Source organism: Carcharhinus amblyrhynchos, chromosome 1 (genome assembly GCF_965287045.1).
Source record: "Carcharhinus amblyrhynchos chromosome 1, sCarAmb.v2.hapA, whole genome shotgun sequence".
Taxonomy (NCBI): Eukaryota; Metazoa; Chordata; class Chondrichthyes; order Carcharhiniformes; family Carcharhinidae; genus Carcharhinus; species Carcharhinus amblyrhynchos.
In genome coordinates this window covers 50,322,677-50,340,585 of record NC_137324.1, presented here as the reverse complement: position 1 = coordinate 50,340,585, position 17,909 = coordinate 50,322,677, and the positions used below count along the sequence as shown (strand labels likewise).

The 17,909-nt window shown below is 44.6% G+C and overlaps 1 protein-coding gene across 1 annotated transcript in view; it reads right to left on the bottom strand.

Annotated features, from left to right (window-relative positions):
* nars1 (asparaginyl-tRNA synthetase 1) overlaps positions 1-9,860 on the bottom strand; it is a 47,987-nt gene extending 38,127 nt beyond the window's left edge. Inside the window, exons 1-3 of the mRNA XM_080182230.1 lie at positions 9,696-9,860; positions 1,220-1,302; positions 1,054-1,119 (exon numbers count right to left, since the gene is read on the bottom strand). Coding sequence (XP_080038356.1) covers positions 1,054-1,119; positions 1,220-1,302; positions 9,696-9,741 — 195 coding nt within the window. The 5' untranslated portion in view covers positions 9,742-9,860. The remainder of the gene's footprint in view (positions 1-1,053; positions 1,120-1,219; positions 1,303-9,695) is intronic.
* Positions 9,861-17,909: the final 8,049 nt, after the last annotated feature.

Here is a 17,909-nt window from a genome sequence, read left to right as displayed (position 1 = left end):
AACATCCAAAGTCACATTTAGTTTACTACCCAAGTGACTGTATAAAATTATACACAATGTCCAAGGAGTAATTTTAATATCAGAAGCTGACCAAGGTGTTGCAAATAGACAGTGCGTTCAAGCTTGTATGTAATTTTGCAGTTTGAATGTTAGCTTGTTGTATTGTAATTAAGCAGATCCTAGCAAGTGCTAAGATAGTCAGAATTGTTTAATATAAGTTTATCATTGTTAATGAGGTGGTTTGGATTTTATTCACATACTAACCAACAGAAAATTTTAATCACCAATACGGAATGTGGTGATTATTTAAGTCATATTATTGCCACAATAATCAAATAGTGTTAGTCACATACCTCTGGTTCAATCTGCAGTGCTTCTGAAAAGAAACAATTAAGTGGCACTTCACTCGGCATTTGGAATCAAACGGTCCCTCAAGGAAAATAGTTAACCTCAATTTTCATGTCTATGATATTCATTATTTATGGGGGTTAGTTAACATAGTTGGCTAGATCTCTCGTATTCAACATAGTGCCAATAGCACGGGCTAAATTCCCATTCTGGCTGAGATAGTTTTGAGACCTGACTCTTTGTCCCTGACAGTGAAAGGCAATGGCAAACCACCATTGACAAAAACTATCCAGGGAATGGCTCAAGGTGAAACCTCAGTGAATAATCTACCAAGGACATGCCGTGGGCAGAATAAATAAATGAGCTTCTTGCATATATAAGCAAGATAGAAATTAGATGAAGTAGATATGCAAGACATGTAGGCTAAAAGCTAAATACTTATATGCGATCTTTGATATCCTTCAACTAATGCATTATCTTTGACTTTTCTAATACACCAGTTGCAAAATGCATTTCGATTTCCTGCAGATCAACTGCAGCTTTTACTCCTGCTCCAATCACAATCACAGACCAAAAAAATCAAACCAGGAACTTTTTGCTGCTTGTTTCTAGCCAGCATGCTAACTATTGATCAAGCCTCATATTCAAAAAGATCATGTGGAAATTTTGATGAAAGCACCTTTACACAAAAAAAATTGGAAATACCTCATCTTCCTTTTGGGAATCCACATAGATAGTTGGGAATGGTTCCTTCCCTGCAGCTTGTAAGGCCTACAAAATGTGCAGAAACATAATCAATTAACAAGCTACACAAATGTTCAGTAAAACAAAGAAGAATTTCTTTTTATAGCTATCACTGCTGAAAGTTTACCCGAAGGGCTGTTTTAAATGGTTTGTCCTTTGTTCCTGTACCACTTGCATCATCTCCTTCACGACCAGAAACATATAATTCACCTGTAAAATATTAAAGTTAAAAATCTTATTTTTGTAAATAGAAGTGCTAGAGATCCATAGAATCTGGTGAACTGGTACAACAACAATACGCTCTCCCTTAATGTCAATAAAACAAAGGAGATTGTCATTGACTTCAGGAAGCATAAAAGAGAACATACCCTTGTCTACATCAATGGGGATGAAGTAGAAAGAGTCAAGAGCTTCAGGTTTTAGGTGTTCAAATCACCAAAAATCTGTCTTGGTACCCCCCCATGCTGACACTATAGTTAAGAAAGCCCACCAATGCCTCTATTTTCTCAGAAGACTAAGGAAATTTGACATGTCAGCTACGACTCTCACCAGCTTTTACAGATGTACCACAGAAAGTATTCTTTCTGGTTGTATCACAGCTTGGTATGGTTCCTGCTCTGCCCAAGACCGCAAGAAACTACAAAAGGTCATGAATATAGCCCAATCCATTATGCAAACCAGCCTCTGTCTACACTTCCCGCAGCCTCAGCAAAGCAGCCAGCAAGTCATTCAAGTCACTGAAGTCTCTAACAAACACCAAGGATCCCAGCACTGATCCCTGTGGTATACTGCTGGTCACAGGCTTCCAATCACAAATGCAACCCTTCATCATCACCTTTTGCCTCTTCTTAACAAGCCAATTTTGGATCCAATTTGCCAACATGCCTTGGATCCAGCCTTCCATGTGGGACCTTATCAAAAGGTCTTACTAAAGTCCATGCAAACCACATCAACTATGCTACCCTCTCCAATATATTTAGTTACCTTTTCAAAAAACTCAATTCAGTTAGTTTGACAGGAAGTGTCGAAATTTGCTGATGACACCAAGATTGGTGGAACGGCAAATTACGCGGAGGGTGTGGAGAGTCTGCAGAAGGATCTAGATAGGCTGGGCGAATGGGCCAGGAAATGGCAAATGGAATTTAATGTTGGCAAGTGCGAGGTGGTCCACTTTGGCAGGAATAATGGTAGGAAGGACTATTACTTTCGGGGCGAAAAACTGCAGCAGGCGACGGTGCAGAGGGACCTCGGGGTCCTTGTGCATGAGTCGCAAAAACCCAGCCTGCAGGTGCAGCAGGTGGTCAGGAAGGCAAATGGGATGCTGGCCTCCATAGCAAGGGGGATTGAATATAAAAGTAGGGAGGTCTTGCTGCGGCTGTATAGGGCATTGGTGAGGCCGCAGCTGGAGTACTGTGTGCAGTTTTGGTCGCCGTACTTACGCAAGGATATTTTGGCCTTGGAGGGAGTGCAGAGGAGGTTTACTAGGCTGATACCGGAGTTGAGGGGGTTGAGCTATGAGGAGAGGCTGAATAAACTAGGCTTGTACTCGTTAGAGTTTAGAAGAATGAGGGGAGATCTCATTGAGACGTATAAGATGACGAATGGGATGGATAGGATAGAGGTGGAGAGGCTCTTCCCGCTCAGAAAGGACTAGGGGGCACAGCCTCAAGATAAAGGGGGGTGCGGTTTAGAACGGAGTTGAGGAGGAACTTCTTCACTCAAAGGGTGGTGAATCTCTGGAATTCTCTGCCCGTTGAGGTGGTGGAGGCTGCCTTGCTAAATATTTTTAAGACGCGGGTTGATGGGTTTTTGATAAGCGAGGGGATTAAGGGTTATGGGGAGAGGGCGGGAATGTGGAACTGAGCCACGACAGATCAGCCATGATCTTATTGAATGGTGGGGCAGGCTCGAGGGGCTGGATGGCCTACTCCTGCTCCTATTTCTTTTGTTCTTATGTTCTAAATCCAATGTTAACTATCTCTGATTAATGTCTGTTTTACCAAGTGTTGATTAATCCTGTCCCTCAAATTTTATCCGATAATTTCCCTACCACTGATGCTAGACTAATTGATCTGTGATTACCTGGCTTATCACCGTTGCCCTCTTGAATAAAGTCACAGAAACAGCAATAAGATGAATAAACAATTAAGCAGCTTCTAGAGCTGTTGATCAAGGGAAAATCTTGCCTTATGGGAAAGGGAAGAGCTTGTCATGTGAGGAACAGCTGAGGACTCTGGAGTTTAGAAGGATGAGAGGGGATCTTATTGAAACTTACAGGATACTGCGAGACCTGGATCGAGTGGACATTTCCACTAGTAGGAAAAGCTAGAACCAGAGGGCACCCTCAGGCTAAAGGGACGATCCTTTAAAACAGAGACGAGGAGGAATTTCTTCAGCCAGAGAATGGTGAATCTGTGGAATTCTTTGCTGCAGAAAGCTGCAGAGGCCAGGTCATTGAGTGTCTTTAAGACAGAGATAGATATGTTCTTGATTAATAAGTGGTTATGGGGACAGGGCAGGACAGGAGAATGGGGATGAGAAAAATATCAGCCATGATTGAAAGGTGTAGCAGACGCGAAGGGCCAAGTGGCCTAATTCTGCTCCGATGTCTTATGGTCTTAAAACAACAGGACACTAGAAGAGTAGTTGCTCCTCTACTAATTGTGCACAAGACCCTTAACAAAATAAACACCAAAATGGGCAAGACATTCCTTGATTTAAACATGGGTGCAATACCAATAATGCAGATTCCCTTATCTCTGCACCAAAATCAGTCTGGATTATATGGTCAATCAATATTGTATTATACTAGTCACATTACTGAACAAGAAGTAATTCAGAGGTCTGAACTAATGATCAAGGGGTGCATTCAAATCCCACTACAGCAGATGGGAAACTTATATAGAGTTAACTATTTAAGCCTGGAATAAAAATTAGTTTCAGTAATGGCTATCACGAATCTATCAGATTCTCATAAAGATCCATCTGGTTCAGCAATCTCTTTCAGGGGAGGAAATCTATTGACCTTAACCTGACTACATTATTCTGGATCCAGAACAACGTCATTGATTCTGAACTAACCCCGGAAAGGACCGGGACCCAGGCACTAGATCGTACAAAGTCTGTATAATTGGTTTGCTTTGCTTCGCTTCACTTCTTACCACAGCTGGTAAATTGTGGAAGAAGCAAACATTTTACTGAAGAGATATAAATGATTGTTACAGTGATCCAAATATAGGCCAATGATGTTAATTATAGTCAATGCACCAACAACTCTCCATGCTTACTTTCTCAAAGTACACGTACACTATAAGAGATGGATGCTTCACTTTTTAAAATGCACTTTCGGAACATGAGCATTGCCAATGACGTGAGCATTTATTCTCCATCTCTAATTGCCCTGGAAAAGATAAGTCACATTCTTGAACCACTGCAGCCCACATGATGAAGAAACAAGCAGTGTTATTCAGAAGGATTCAGTGAAGGAACAGCAATATAGATCCAAGTCAGGATGTTGTGGGGCTTGGAGAGGAACTTGTGGTGGCGTATGGTGCTTTCACACATTTATTAACCTTGTCCTTCTCCTAGGTGATAGGGAGTCAAGGGGTTGAAGATGCTGTTGAAGGAGCCTTGATGAGCAGAAGAGACACAGAAGGAACATTTTTGGCTCTTTGGGACCAATTCAAGATTCCACAGAACCACCAAGTTAGGTCCCAAAAGAGAAAATACTGGAAGATCTCAGCAGGTCTGGCAGCATTTGTAAGGAGAAAAAAGAGCTGATGTTTTAAGTCCAGATGATCTTCTGTCAAAGCTTTGACAAAGGATCATCTGGACTTGAAACCTGCTATGCCTTTCCAGACCTGCTGAGATTTTCTAGCATTTTCTCTTTTGATTTCAGATTCTAGCATCCTCAGTAATTTGCTTTTAATCAAGTTAGATCCTTTCCCAAGGCTATCCCCATAACCCTACAAATTTATTTTCCTTATTTTCCTATTGAATTTCCTTTTGAAATCATCAATCCTGTTCACTTCCAAGATGCCTATACACCAAGAACTGCAAATGTAAGAACATGTCTAATTTAGAACATAGAACATTACAGCACAGTACAGGCCCTTCAGCCCTCATAGCCTAGCTATGTCCAATCCCAAGATCAAGCTATGCCCTCCGTATAATTCTGGAGTGCTCCATGTGCCTATGCAATAACCGTTTGAAAGTTCCTGAAGTGTCCGACTCCACTATCACAGCAGGCAGTCTATTCCACACCCCAACCACTCTCTCAGCAAAGAATCTACCTCGGACATCTCTCCTATATCTCCCACCATGAACCTTATAGTTATGGCCACTAGTAACAGCTACATCCACCTGAGAAAGTAGTCTCTACACATCCAGTCTATCAATCCCTCTCATCAGCTTATAAACCTCTATTAAGTCGCCTCTCATCCTCCTCCACTCCAAAGAGAAAAGCCCCTGCTCCCTCAACCTTTCCTCATAAGACCGACCCTCCAAACCAGGCAGCATCCTGGCAAATCTCCTCTGCACTCTCTCCAATGCTTTCACATCCTTCTTATGAGGTGACCAGAACTGAACACAATATTCCAAATGTGGTCTCACCAACGTCTGGTGTAGTTGCAGCATAACCCCAAAGCTCTTGTTCTTGCGGGTCGAACCAAGTAAACAAACTTAAATTACATTCGGACAAAGAAAAACGGTGCGGCTCCCCAAATGGAGGGGGAACGGCCCGAACTGAAACAAAAAGTACAAAGGAAACTTAAGACGAGTCAAATCAAAATGTGATTATCGGGATCTATAACGCACCTCAGCCCTTGCGGTGCCCAACGGGCACCGAAGGCCTCGACGGTGCCCGCGGACACTGCGTGCTCCCTCTCCAGGGACACCCGGCCGCGAACATAGCCACGGTAGAGGGGCAGGCAGTCGGGATGGATGGCCCCCGTTGATCGCCCGCTGCCTGGACCTGTTGATGGTGTGTTTCGCCAGGCCCAGGAGCAGGTTCACGAGGAGATCAGCATCCCGACCCTCCCCTTTCCGCACAGGGTGTCCGAAGATCAGGAGCGTGGGACTGAAATGCAAACAGAACATCAATAAAAGGTTCTTCAGAAAATCAAAAAGGGAGTGCAATCTATAACACAAAACGTAGACGTGGTTCACGGATTCCACAAGGCCACAGAAAGAGCAGTCTCGGGAGCCCGCGAACCAGTGAATCCTACTGTTGTGCGGAACTGCCACGTGCAGCACCCTCCACCCCAGGTCCCCAAGGTAATTGGGGGAGATCCCTCTGTAGAGGGACCTCCATCGGGGATCTCCGCCGCCCGGCGGCAACAAGGCCTACCAAGGTGTGTCCGGGTGACGGGCGAGGACGCGGTAGTGGAAGGTGTGCAGCAGCAGCTCGTATAGGAGACGCCTCTGCGTGCTGGAGAAAGGCACGGAGGACATTTCCACGAGGCGGCTCGTGCTGTGGGGCACCTGACCCGGGGAGGGGGGTCTCCCAAAGCTCTTAAACTCAAACCCCCTGTTAATAAATGCTAACACACGATAAGCCTTCAAGGTTCTATCCTCTTGAGTGGCAACCTTCAGAGATCTGTGGGGATCTGAACCCCAAGATCTCTCTGTTCCTCCACATTCCTTAGAACCCTGCCTTTGACCCTGTAATCTGCATTCAAGTTTGTCCTACCAAAATGAATCACCTCTCACTTATCAGGGTTAAACTCCATCTGCCACTTTTCGTCCCTGCTCTGCGTCCTATCAATGTCTCTTTGCAGCCTGCAAGAGCCCTCCACCTCATCCACTATCTACTCCATCTTGGTGTCGTCAGCAAATTTACTAACCCACCCTTCAGACACTGATAAAAATCACAAAATCCAGAGGACCCAGCACTGACCGCTGTGGTACACCACGGGTAACTGGCCTCTAGTCTGAAAATTTTCCCTCCACCACCACCCTCTGTCTTCTATGATACAGCCAGTTACTTATCCAATTGGCCAAATGTCCTTCTATCCCACACCTCCTTATCTTCTTCATGAGCCTACCATCGGGAACCTTATCAAACGCCTTACTAAAATCCATGTATACGACATCAACCGCTCTACCTTCGTCTGCACACTTAGTTACCTCCTCAATGAATTCAATCAAATTTGTGAGGCAGGACTTATCCCTCACGAAACCGTGCTGACTATCCCGGATTAAACTGAATCCTTCCAAATGGTCATAAATCCTATCTCTCAGGACCCTTTCGATTAACTTACCGACCATCGAAGTAAGACTAACTGGCCTATAATTACCAGGGTCATTTCTATTTCCTTTCTTGAAAAGAGGAACAACATTTGCCACTCTCCAGTCCTCTGGCACTAACCCTGTGGACTGTGAGGACCCAAAGATCAAAGCTAAAGGCTCCGCAATCTCATCCCTTGCCTCCCAAAGTATCCGAGGATGTATCCCATCTGGCCCAGGGGACTTATCCACCCTCAGGTTTTTCAAAATTGCTAATACATCTTCCCTCAGAACATCTACCTCCTCCATCCTATCAGTCTGTATCACACACTCCTCCTCAAAAACATGGCCCCTTTCCTTAGTGAACACTAAAGAAAAGTATTCATTCAACGCCTCACCCATCTCTTCTGACTCCATGCACAAGTTCCCACTACTATCCTTGACTGTGCCTAACCTCACCCTGGTCATTCTTTTATTTCTCAGAGTAAAAAGCCTTGGGGTTTTCTTTTATCCGACCCACCAAGGACTTCTCATGCCCCCTCCTAGCTCTCCTAAGCCCTTTAACTTATTCCTAGCTACCTTATAATACTCAAGCGACCCAACTGAACCTTGTTTTTTCATCCTTACATACGCTTCCTTTTTCCTCTTGACAAGACACTGAACATCCTTTATCAAACATGGTTCCCTCACTCGGCCATTTCCTCCCTGCCTGCCAGTAACATACCAACCAAGGACACACAGTATTTGTTCTTTGAAAAAGCTCCACTTTTCGTTTGTGTCCATACCTGATAGTTTCTGCTCCCATCTTATGCTCCCTAATCGCATCATATTTACCCCTGTCCCAATTATAAACTTTGCCCTGTCATGTGACCTTATCCCTCTCCATCGCAATAATGAAGGACACCGAATTGCAGTCACTATCTCCAAAGTGCTCTCCCACAAACAAATCTAACACTTGGCCCAGTTCATTACCCAGTACCAAGTCCAATGTAGCCCCACCTCTTGTCAGCTGTATTTCAGTATGCTGTATTCTTGCTGATTTATAGAGAATAGTCACATTGCAGTATAATTGACAGCGATGGAGAAAGAGCAAAATTATGACGAGTTATGCTGTTGTTCATCAGCAACTAAAAATAATAAATGCCTCCTCAGCTTGTTTCAAAATTGCAGGTTTTATTGCTTGAAGAATCTCCTGTTCTTGCAGAGACATGCACTTTCACAAGTACTTGTGGTGATTTGGCCCTCTTCTGATGTGCAAACCAAAAACAAGTGCTAAACCAAACAGACTGAGGACTTTACAGCATTTTCACTTTTGGTTTCAGATTGAGAATTGAGTCTCATACCCTCTGGTCTGTGTGGTTCTATCACTCATTGCCTTTACTAACTAGCATCAGAGAGAACTGTTTAATAACATCTCTAAAATTCCTGTGATACCTTTGAGTATCCAAGAACAAAGCAAAATCTCTAGTACAAATCTAACGCATATTCTGCAGCATCTGTGGTTTTAACAAGAGGGAACGTATTTCATTCCACTCCACATTTTTGTCCATTCCAATGTTTAATCAGCTAGTCACTGAATTCCCCTTTTTAAGAAATAAGGTTGGCTACATACCTGTTTGTGCAGGGTTGAGTGCCAATCCTTGGTTTGTATGGGTGGGTGCACCCTGGTTTGTATGCATACTTTATCCAGATTCCTCACAATTTTATACACTTTATAGCGCGTGTTCACTACACTGATTGGTACTGAGGTTGACGATTCAAGCTACAGTTCTTTCACACTCAGTCGACTCTGAACAAAAGCCAAAATCTGAGGAGATGCTTTCCGTTCTGACAGAAGTGACAATTATAGCATTTTCTGGTCTCATGCCCTACCACTGTGTACCAGCCCAGAGGGGGGCTCCCGCACCGTACCAGCCCAGAGGGGGGCTCCCGCACCGTACCAGCCCAGAGGGGGGGCTCCCGCACCGTACCAACCAGGGAGGGAACCTACACCATACCAAGCAGGTAACACCCAAACTCCAGGACAAACAGATATGCCTGGGTGGCACAGTAGCACAGTGGTTAGCACTGCTGCTTCACAGCTCCAGGGACCTGGGTTCCATTCCCATCTCAGGTCACTGCCTGTGCAGAGTTTGCACATTCTCCTTGTGTCTGTGTGGGTTTCCTCCAGGTGCTCCGGTATCCTCCCACAGTCCAAAAATGTGTGGGTTAGGTTGATTGGCCATGATAAAAAAAATTGCCCTTAGCGTCCTGAGATGTGTAGGTTAGAGGGATTAGCGGGTGGATATGGGGGCGGGTGGGATTGTGGTCGGTGCAGACGCAATGGGCCGAATGGCCTCTTTCTCCACTCTAGGGTTTCTATGAAATCTGCTCCTTACCCAGGGACAGCTTCTCCGCCTCCTGACTGATGTCGCCGCAAGACATTTTAAGAGCTTTCCTCTCCGATCACAACCTCTCCCCGGCCCAGGGTTGCCGCCGCACTGGCTCTGACGAACAGCAGTCTCACAATACGCCCCGGTCCCTCTGCCCCTCGCTCAATATCTGACCGGCTACCGAAAGTGGGGGGGTGGGGCCACATCCGGCCCCGCCTCCTCCTCATTCTCCAGCCGCTGATTGGACAGAGCGGTCCCGCGCCATGACGTAACGGTGTCAATCAGGGGCCGCGCCTGCGCACTTCCGAGGAGGCCGCGCTTGCGCGATACCCAGGGGGCCGATTGCACCAGTGAGAGAGATAGAGGCGGGGAGTGATGGGTGGATTGCATCAGCTCGGGCAGGACTTTAATTACTCAAGCTGCTTAGGGACAATCAGAGAGGGAGGTGTAGAAATCATAACAGGGCGTGTCAGTGCTGGAATTTACCCTCTTTACCTGAGTAACAAGTGTCACTGTCACCCTCCATCTATGTATGGTCGGTCCTTCAGCTACACTAACCCTACCCCAGCATCAGCACTGTGCTGGTAGGCTGCGCTCCCAGGTCAAACTGAGCAATCAGTCGAACTCCAGACACAATCTAAAGTGAAGAAACCCTACAGAAGGAAGCCATTCAGCCCATCAAGTCTGCACCAATAACAATTTCACTGAGGCCCTATTCCCTGTAACCCCACATACTTACCCCACTAGTCTGCGTAACCATCCTGGGACACTAAGGGGCAATTTGGCATAGCCCATGCACCTAACCTGCATATGTTTGGACTGTGGGAGGAAACAGGAGTAGCCCCGAGGAAACCCACACAGACACAGGGAGAATGTGCAAGCTCCACACAGACGTTGACCCAAGCAAGGAATCAAACCCAGGTTCCTGGAGCTGTGAGGCAGTAGTGCTAGCCACTATGCCTCCCCAAGTCCAATGATGGGCACATTAGGTGGAATGGCCTTGCTTAATTGCACCTCAATGCCTCAAGATATGTCGATTAGGGGGATTTGTGGGGTAAGTATGTGGGTTATGGGAAGAGGGTTTAGGTAAGAAGCGCTGCCAGAGAATCTGTACAGACTTGATGGACTGAAAGGCCTCTTTCTGCATTGTAGAGATTCTATGATAATGCAATGCTGAAGGAGTGCTGCACTGTCAGAGACAGGCAATATTATACAGAGATGCAAATGGCACAGTGATTAACAAAGAACAAAGAACAACCCAGCACAGGAAACAGGCCCTTCAGCCCAACGAGCCCGCGCCACCATTTCAACAAAGCATTTTCCTACACCTACCCTGCCCGTGTGTATGTGAATGGTACCCCTAATGTAGCCAGATTCAGGGGAGAATAGTGTAGGGTCAATTTGGTACACCAATCAGCCTAAGAGCACATCTTTGGGGTGTGGGAGGAAACCGGAGCACCCAGAGGAAACCCACACAACCACAGGGAGAATGCGCAAACTCCCACAGACACAGGCCCAAATCCATGTATCTGCACAGCTAGCAGTGATAGTCACTGAGCTGTTGTGGTGCCTGTCTGCTGGTCCAGGATTAAGCACACACAGCGACACGAAGTACTAGGGAGCACTGTTGCCTCACAGCGTCAGGGACCCAGGTTCAATCCCAACCTTAGCTGACAACGTGGAGTTTGCATGTTCTCCCCGTGACTGTGTGGGTTTCCTCTGGTAGCTCCAGTTTTCTCCCACACTCCAAAGATGTGTAGGTTAGGTGGATTGGTCATGCTAAATTACCCTTAGTGTAGGTTAGGGGGATTAGTGGAGTAAATACATGGAGTTGGAATGGGGTGGGCCTGGGTAAGATGCTTTTTTGGGGAGTTGGTGTCAAATCGATGGGCTGAATAGCCTCCTTCTACACTGTACGGATTCAGTGAAGTCGGTAATATTTGTCATGGAAAGGATATGAGGTCAATGATACACTGAATGCTAGGTTGGAAGGAGGGGAAGAGAAGGATTGCCATAATGTCACAAGTTATATGGTATTAACCTGGCAGAGTTTGCCACTGCTGTTTAGAAAAAACCTTTAAGCAACTTTCACATTAATCACCTGTGAAATTTATTTTTAACAAAATATGTGAACCCAACTTGGAAAAAAAAGCAAAACTTAAATTGCCTTGACTACGTCTAATAGTAATCTGTGGTGGTGCAGTGGGTCAGTATTCGGAAACTTGTTCATTGATGGAAAATGTGGAGGGAGCTGGCAATGAAGTCAGGAAATCCTCCCATGCTCTGCCAATGGGTTGTCTGACTATCGGGAATTATACATACAGGGGCATTCTGGGTTTGTAGTTTGCTCACTTGCTTGGGCTTTAGCTGAGAACGATGACTCCAGGGCAGAGGTTCCCAAACTTAATTTATCAAGTTATTTTTAACCCCTTCCAGGCTGTTAGCTGCCCACCTACCCCAACGAGTATACAGGTTTAATAATTCAACCAACTTTGGTGACCAAGTATCAAGCAAAGTATACAATTTTACATATCCATATGCAGTTTAAACAATGCCTTTTTTAGTATTTTTCCCCTTTAATGTGATGATTGAGGTTGATTGTTGCAGCTTGGGAGAAAACTTGTGGAATGATCGATGACAGACTGAGTAATGAATTGTTTCCTATATAAAGGTGCTGACAATAGTTTGATTATATTACAGTGCGCGATATAAATCCATTTTAACAGAAGTGAGTTTTAGCAAAAGTTTTCAAAACTCTGACAACCTGTCTAAGATTTCATAGAACTATAGACACATATAGACCAGCTACAGCCTTTGTGTTTAGACCATCTCTCTTCTGGGGCAACTCTGCTCGTCCCACTCCTTTGTCCTTTATCATTGATCAGCAATTTATTTCTTTTCTGGTACTTCCCTTTGAAAACCACAACTGAATCTGCTTCCATTCTCATTGCATTCCAGATCCCAACCACACACTGCTTAGAAAAGGTTTTCCTCATCTTTCCATTACCCCTTTTGCCAATCACCTTAAGTCGGTGTCTTTTTGTTCTCGGAAGTCCTGCTCTGTAGGAGCAGAAGCAGGCCATTTGGCCCTTCAAGCCTGCTGCTCCATTGAATGACTGATCTGATCATGGCTTTAACTCCACTTTCCTGCTTGCCTCACTGTAACCTTGTACATCAAAAATCTGACCAGACCCCTCATGATTTTGAGCATGTCTATCAAAGCTCCCCTCAACTTTCTCTTCTTTAAGAGGAACAAACACAGATCCTCCAATTCATCCTCACTTCCAATCCATCCTTCGTATTGAACTGTAGTCTCTCATCCCTGGATGAGTCATTCTTTTAAAACTTTTCTGAACCCTCTCTAATGTCTTTACATTCTTCCTAACTTTTCCAGAAATAGACACAATACTCCACTTGGAACCAAACTAGCGTTTATAGAGATTCATCAGAATTTATTTGTTCTTCTATTCCATACCTTCGGTTACAAAACCTAGGATCCCACTCAACCACCTTCTTAACCTGCTCTGCCCCTTCTGCGGTAATTGCACGTGTCCAGGCTTCTCTGTTCGTTCACCTCCTTTAGAATTGTACCCATTAAAGTATATTGCCTCTCCTCATTCATCCTATCTGTAGTAGGGCAAGGCACAACCACAACTCGGCAGGTGTAAATCAACAAAGTTGTTTATTAAGAATTTGACATAAACAGAACACAACAATATCAGGTCTTCACCCTTTGACTCCTGAGCTCACATAGTGGGGCTGCCCACTTCTGCATCCTGCTCTCTACCACAATTGATCCAGGTTCGTATGCTCTGCTGTGATGGGCTCCCTGTGTTTGTTTGCCCCTTAAAGGGGCTATGCTACCATACTACGAAAATGCTTCAATTCACAATTGTCTGGATTAAATTTCATCCACCATGTGTCCACCCATTTCACCAACAGGTCTGCCCTCTTGAAGTCTATCACTATCTGCCTCACAGTTTACAATTACTCCAAGTTTTGTGTCTTTGAAAATTTTGATATTTGCAGTTGTCATTTCCAATTCCAGATTGTCTGGTTTTGTTCCTCATGGATGTTTCTGAAGAAATTGATACAAATAAGTGGTTCACTTAGTCACGTCAGAGGGAAGTTAAGCGTGAATCATATTGACATGGGTTTGAAGTCATATGTCGCTAGATGCAGTAAGGACAGCAGATTTCCTTCTCTAAAGGACATTCATGACTTGGCTCAGAGGAATAGGGGGCCTAATCTGACTCCATAAATTCTAATTTGTATTGTAAAAGGGATATGATGAATATGGTTCATTATAACCATTTATGAGCATAGATAACAAGTTTGGTTTATTTAGGGATCTTCATGGGAGTTGGAAAACAGCAAATGTGACACAATTGTTAAAAAGGAGGTAGTAGACAAAAGGCAGGTAACTATAGGCCAGTTAGCTTAATTTCCATAGTAGGGAAGATGCTTGAATCTATCATCAAGGGAAAATAGTGAGACATCTGGATATAAATTGTCCCATTGGGAAGACTAGCGTGGGTTCATGAAGTGTGGATCATGTTTGACTAATTTGGTGGAATCCTTTGAAAACATTACATATGCAGTGGACAGTAGGGAACCTGTGGATGTGGTGTATCTGGATTTCCAGAAGGCATTTGAGAAGATGCTGCACCAAAGGCATTAGATAAAGATGCACAGTCTTACAGGTAATGTATTAGTATGGATAGAGGATTGGTTAATTAACAGAAACCAAAGAGTGAGAGTAAATGAATGTTCTTCTGGTTGGCGATCAGTGACTAATGATGTGCCTCAGGGGTCAGTGTTAGGACCGCAATTGTTTATGATTTACATAGATGATTTGGAGTTGGGGACCAAGTGTAGTGTGTCAAAACGCACAGATGTCACTAAGATGAGTGGCAGAGAAAAGTGTGCAGAGGATGGTGAAAGTCTGCAAAGGGATTTTAATAGTCTAAGTGAGTGGAGTCTCACAGATGGAGTACAGTGTTAGTAAATGTGAGGCCATCCATTTTGGTAGGAATAATAGCAAAATGGACTATTACTTAAATGGTTAAAAAAAGAATCGCAGCATGTTGCTGTGCAGAGGGACCTGGGTGCCCTCATGCATGAATCACAAAGTTGGTCTGCAGGAAGGCAAATGGAATTTTGTCCTTCATTGTTAGGGGGATGGAGTTTAAAAATAATGAGGTTATGAAAGTGAGGGGATTAAGGGTTATGGGGAGAGGGCGGGAAGTGGAACTGAGCCACAACAGATCAGCCATGATCTTATTGAATGGCGGGGCAGGCTTGAAGGGCTAGATGGCCTACTCCTGCTCCTATTTCTTATGTTCTTATGTATATGGTGCTGGTGCAGCCACACTGAGTACTTTGTACAGTTTTGATCTCCTCACTTGAGAAAGGATATACTGGCACTGGAGGACGTGCACAGAAGATTCACTAGGTTGATTCCAGAGTTGAGGGAGTTGGCTTATGAGGAGTAACTGAGTAGACTGGGGCTGCACTCATTGGAATTCAGAAGAATGAGAGGAGACCTTATAGAAAGATGTACGATTATGAAGGGAATGGAAGATAAAACAGTGAAGTTGTTTCCACTGCCAGGTGAAACTAGAACTAGGGGGCACGGACTCAAAATAAGGGGGAGCAGATTTACATCTGAGTTGAGGAGGAACTTGTTCACAAAAAGGATTATAAATGTGTGGAATTCGTTGCCCTGTGAAACAGTTGAGGCTACCTCTTTGAATGTTAAGGATAGATAAATTTTTGAACAATAAAGGAATCAAAGGTTCTGGTAAGTGGGCGGGGTGGGGTAAGTGGAGCTGAATCCACAAAAACATCAGCTATGATTTTATTGAATGAAGGAACAGGCTTGAGGCGCCAGGTGGTTTACTCCTGCTCCTAGTTCTTATCTACCACACTTTTGAACATACTCAACAACTTACATACACAGAGTCACCTTTTGTGTGAAAAAATTTCTCCTCATACCAATCCAAGACCATAAGTACTAAATTTGGACTCACCATCAAAGGGAAACATCCTACAAATGCCTACATTCTCATGTTCCCAAACAAATTCCATATGCTTTAATAAGAACATCTCTCATTCTTCTAAGCTGAAGAATTTAGATCTGGTCCACTCAGTCTTGTGCATGAGTCGCAAAAACCCAGCTTGCAGGTGCAGCAGGTGGTCAGGAAGGCGAATGGGATGCTGGCCATCATAGCGAGGGGGATTGAATATAAAAGTAGGGAGGTCTTGCTGCAGCTGTATAGGGCATTGGTGAGGCCGCAGCTGGAGTACTGTGTGCAGTTTTGGGCGCCGCACCTGCGCAAGGATATTTTGGCCCTGGAGGGAGTGCAGAGGAGGTTTACTAGGCTGATACCGGAGTTGAGGGGATTGAGCTATGAGGAGAGGCTGAATAAACTAGGCTTGTACTCGTTAGAGTTTAGAAGAATGAGGGGAGATCTCATTGAGACGTATAAGATGATGAATGGGATGGATAGGATAGAGGTGGAGAGACTCTTCCCGCTCAAAAAAGACAGTAGGACTAGGGGGCACAGCCTCAAGATAAAGGGGAGGCGGTTTAGAACGGAGTTGAGGAGGAACTTCTTCACTCAAAGGGTGGTGAATCTCTGGAATTCTCTGCCCGTTGAAGTGGTGGAGGCTGCCTCGCTAAATATTTTTAAGAAGCGGGTGATGAGTTCTTGATAAGAGAGGGGATTAAGGGTTATGGGGAGAGGGCGGGAAAGTGGAACTGAGCCACGACAGATCAGCCATGATCTTATTGAATGGCGGGGCAGGCTCGAAGGGCTAGATGGCCTACTCCTGCTCCTATTTCTTATGTTCTTATGTTCTCTCCTCATAGGACAATTCCAGCACAGTGGAAAACCCATATGCTTTAAAAGGGCACTGATAAATTTTTAAAAATTACATTTATGGAATGTGGGTATCACTGGCTCAGCCGGCATTTATTGCCCACATCTAATCATCTTCGAGAAATTGATGGTGAGCTGCCTTCTTGAACTGCAGGTGTCCATGTCTTCTAGGTACATGCATAGTGCTATTAGGGAGGAAGTTCCAGAATGTTGGATGAGGAAAGATTGGAAGACGCTAGAATGGAACATAACTACTGTCAGAGACTGGTTGGGCTGAATGCTGTACATCTTGTGTTTCCTTGGAACTCCGAACTGAACATCGTTTAATAGTCCATGGGAGGGGCCAGGCCAACTGTGGATGAGGCTACATAGATTTTGTTGGGTCATTCTCAAGTTTGATTCCAGCCTTGGAAAATTACATGGAGTTTACAAATTCTTCCCTTGCCTGAGTGGGTTTCCTCCAGGAGCTCTGTTTTTCTCCCCCCAGTCCAAATATGTGCAGGTTAGGTGGATTGGTTATGCTAAATTGCCCCTTAGTTTCCTAAGATTTGTAGGTTATATGGATTAGCTATGGTAAATGTGGTTACAGGGATAGAGTAGGGGAGAGGTCCTGAGTAAGAAACTGTCAGACTTAATGCAGACTTGATGGGCTGAATGGTCTCTTCTGCATTGTAGGGTTTCTATGATACTATGAATATCTTCACATCTGATCTTATGATAGCAGGTCATTGATGAAGCAGCTGATTGTGGTTGGGCATGGACTCTACCCTGAGGAACTTCTGCAGTGCTGTTCTGGAATGGGGATGATTGACCTCTATCATCAATCTTCCTTTGTGCCAGGTACGATTTCAGCCAGTCGAGGGCTTTTCCTGATTTCCATCGACTCCAGCGCTCCTTGATACTACACAAATGCTGCCTGATATCAGTGGCATCTGGCATTCAGCCCTTTCATCCATGTTTGAACCAAGGCTCAAAGAGGTCAGGAATTGATGGACCCTGGTGGAACCTAAACTGAGTATGAGAGGGGTGTTACTACTAACAAAGTGCTTCCTGACAGCACTATGACAACCCCTTGCTTCATTTGTGATGCCAGAATTAGAAGCAGCTTCAAGGAAAATATGTTATACAGTATTTGGTCCAACCAGTCTATACCAGTGTTTGTGTTCTACTTTAGGCTCTTGCAATCTTTTTCATCCAAATCTATCATAACGATTTGTTGTCTTTTCCTCCTATGTCCGTCTTGTTGCCTCTTAAACATATCTCTGCTATTCAGAGCAACTCCACTTTCCACATTCTTACCACTGGCTTTTGGGAGGAAAAAAAAACAATCAAGACA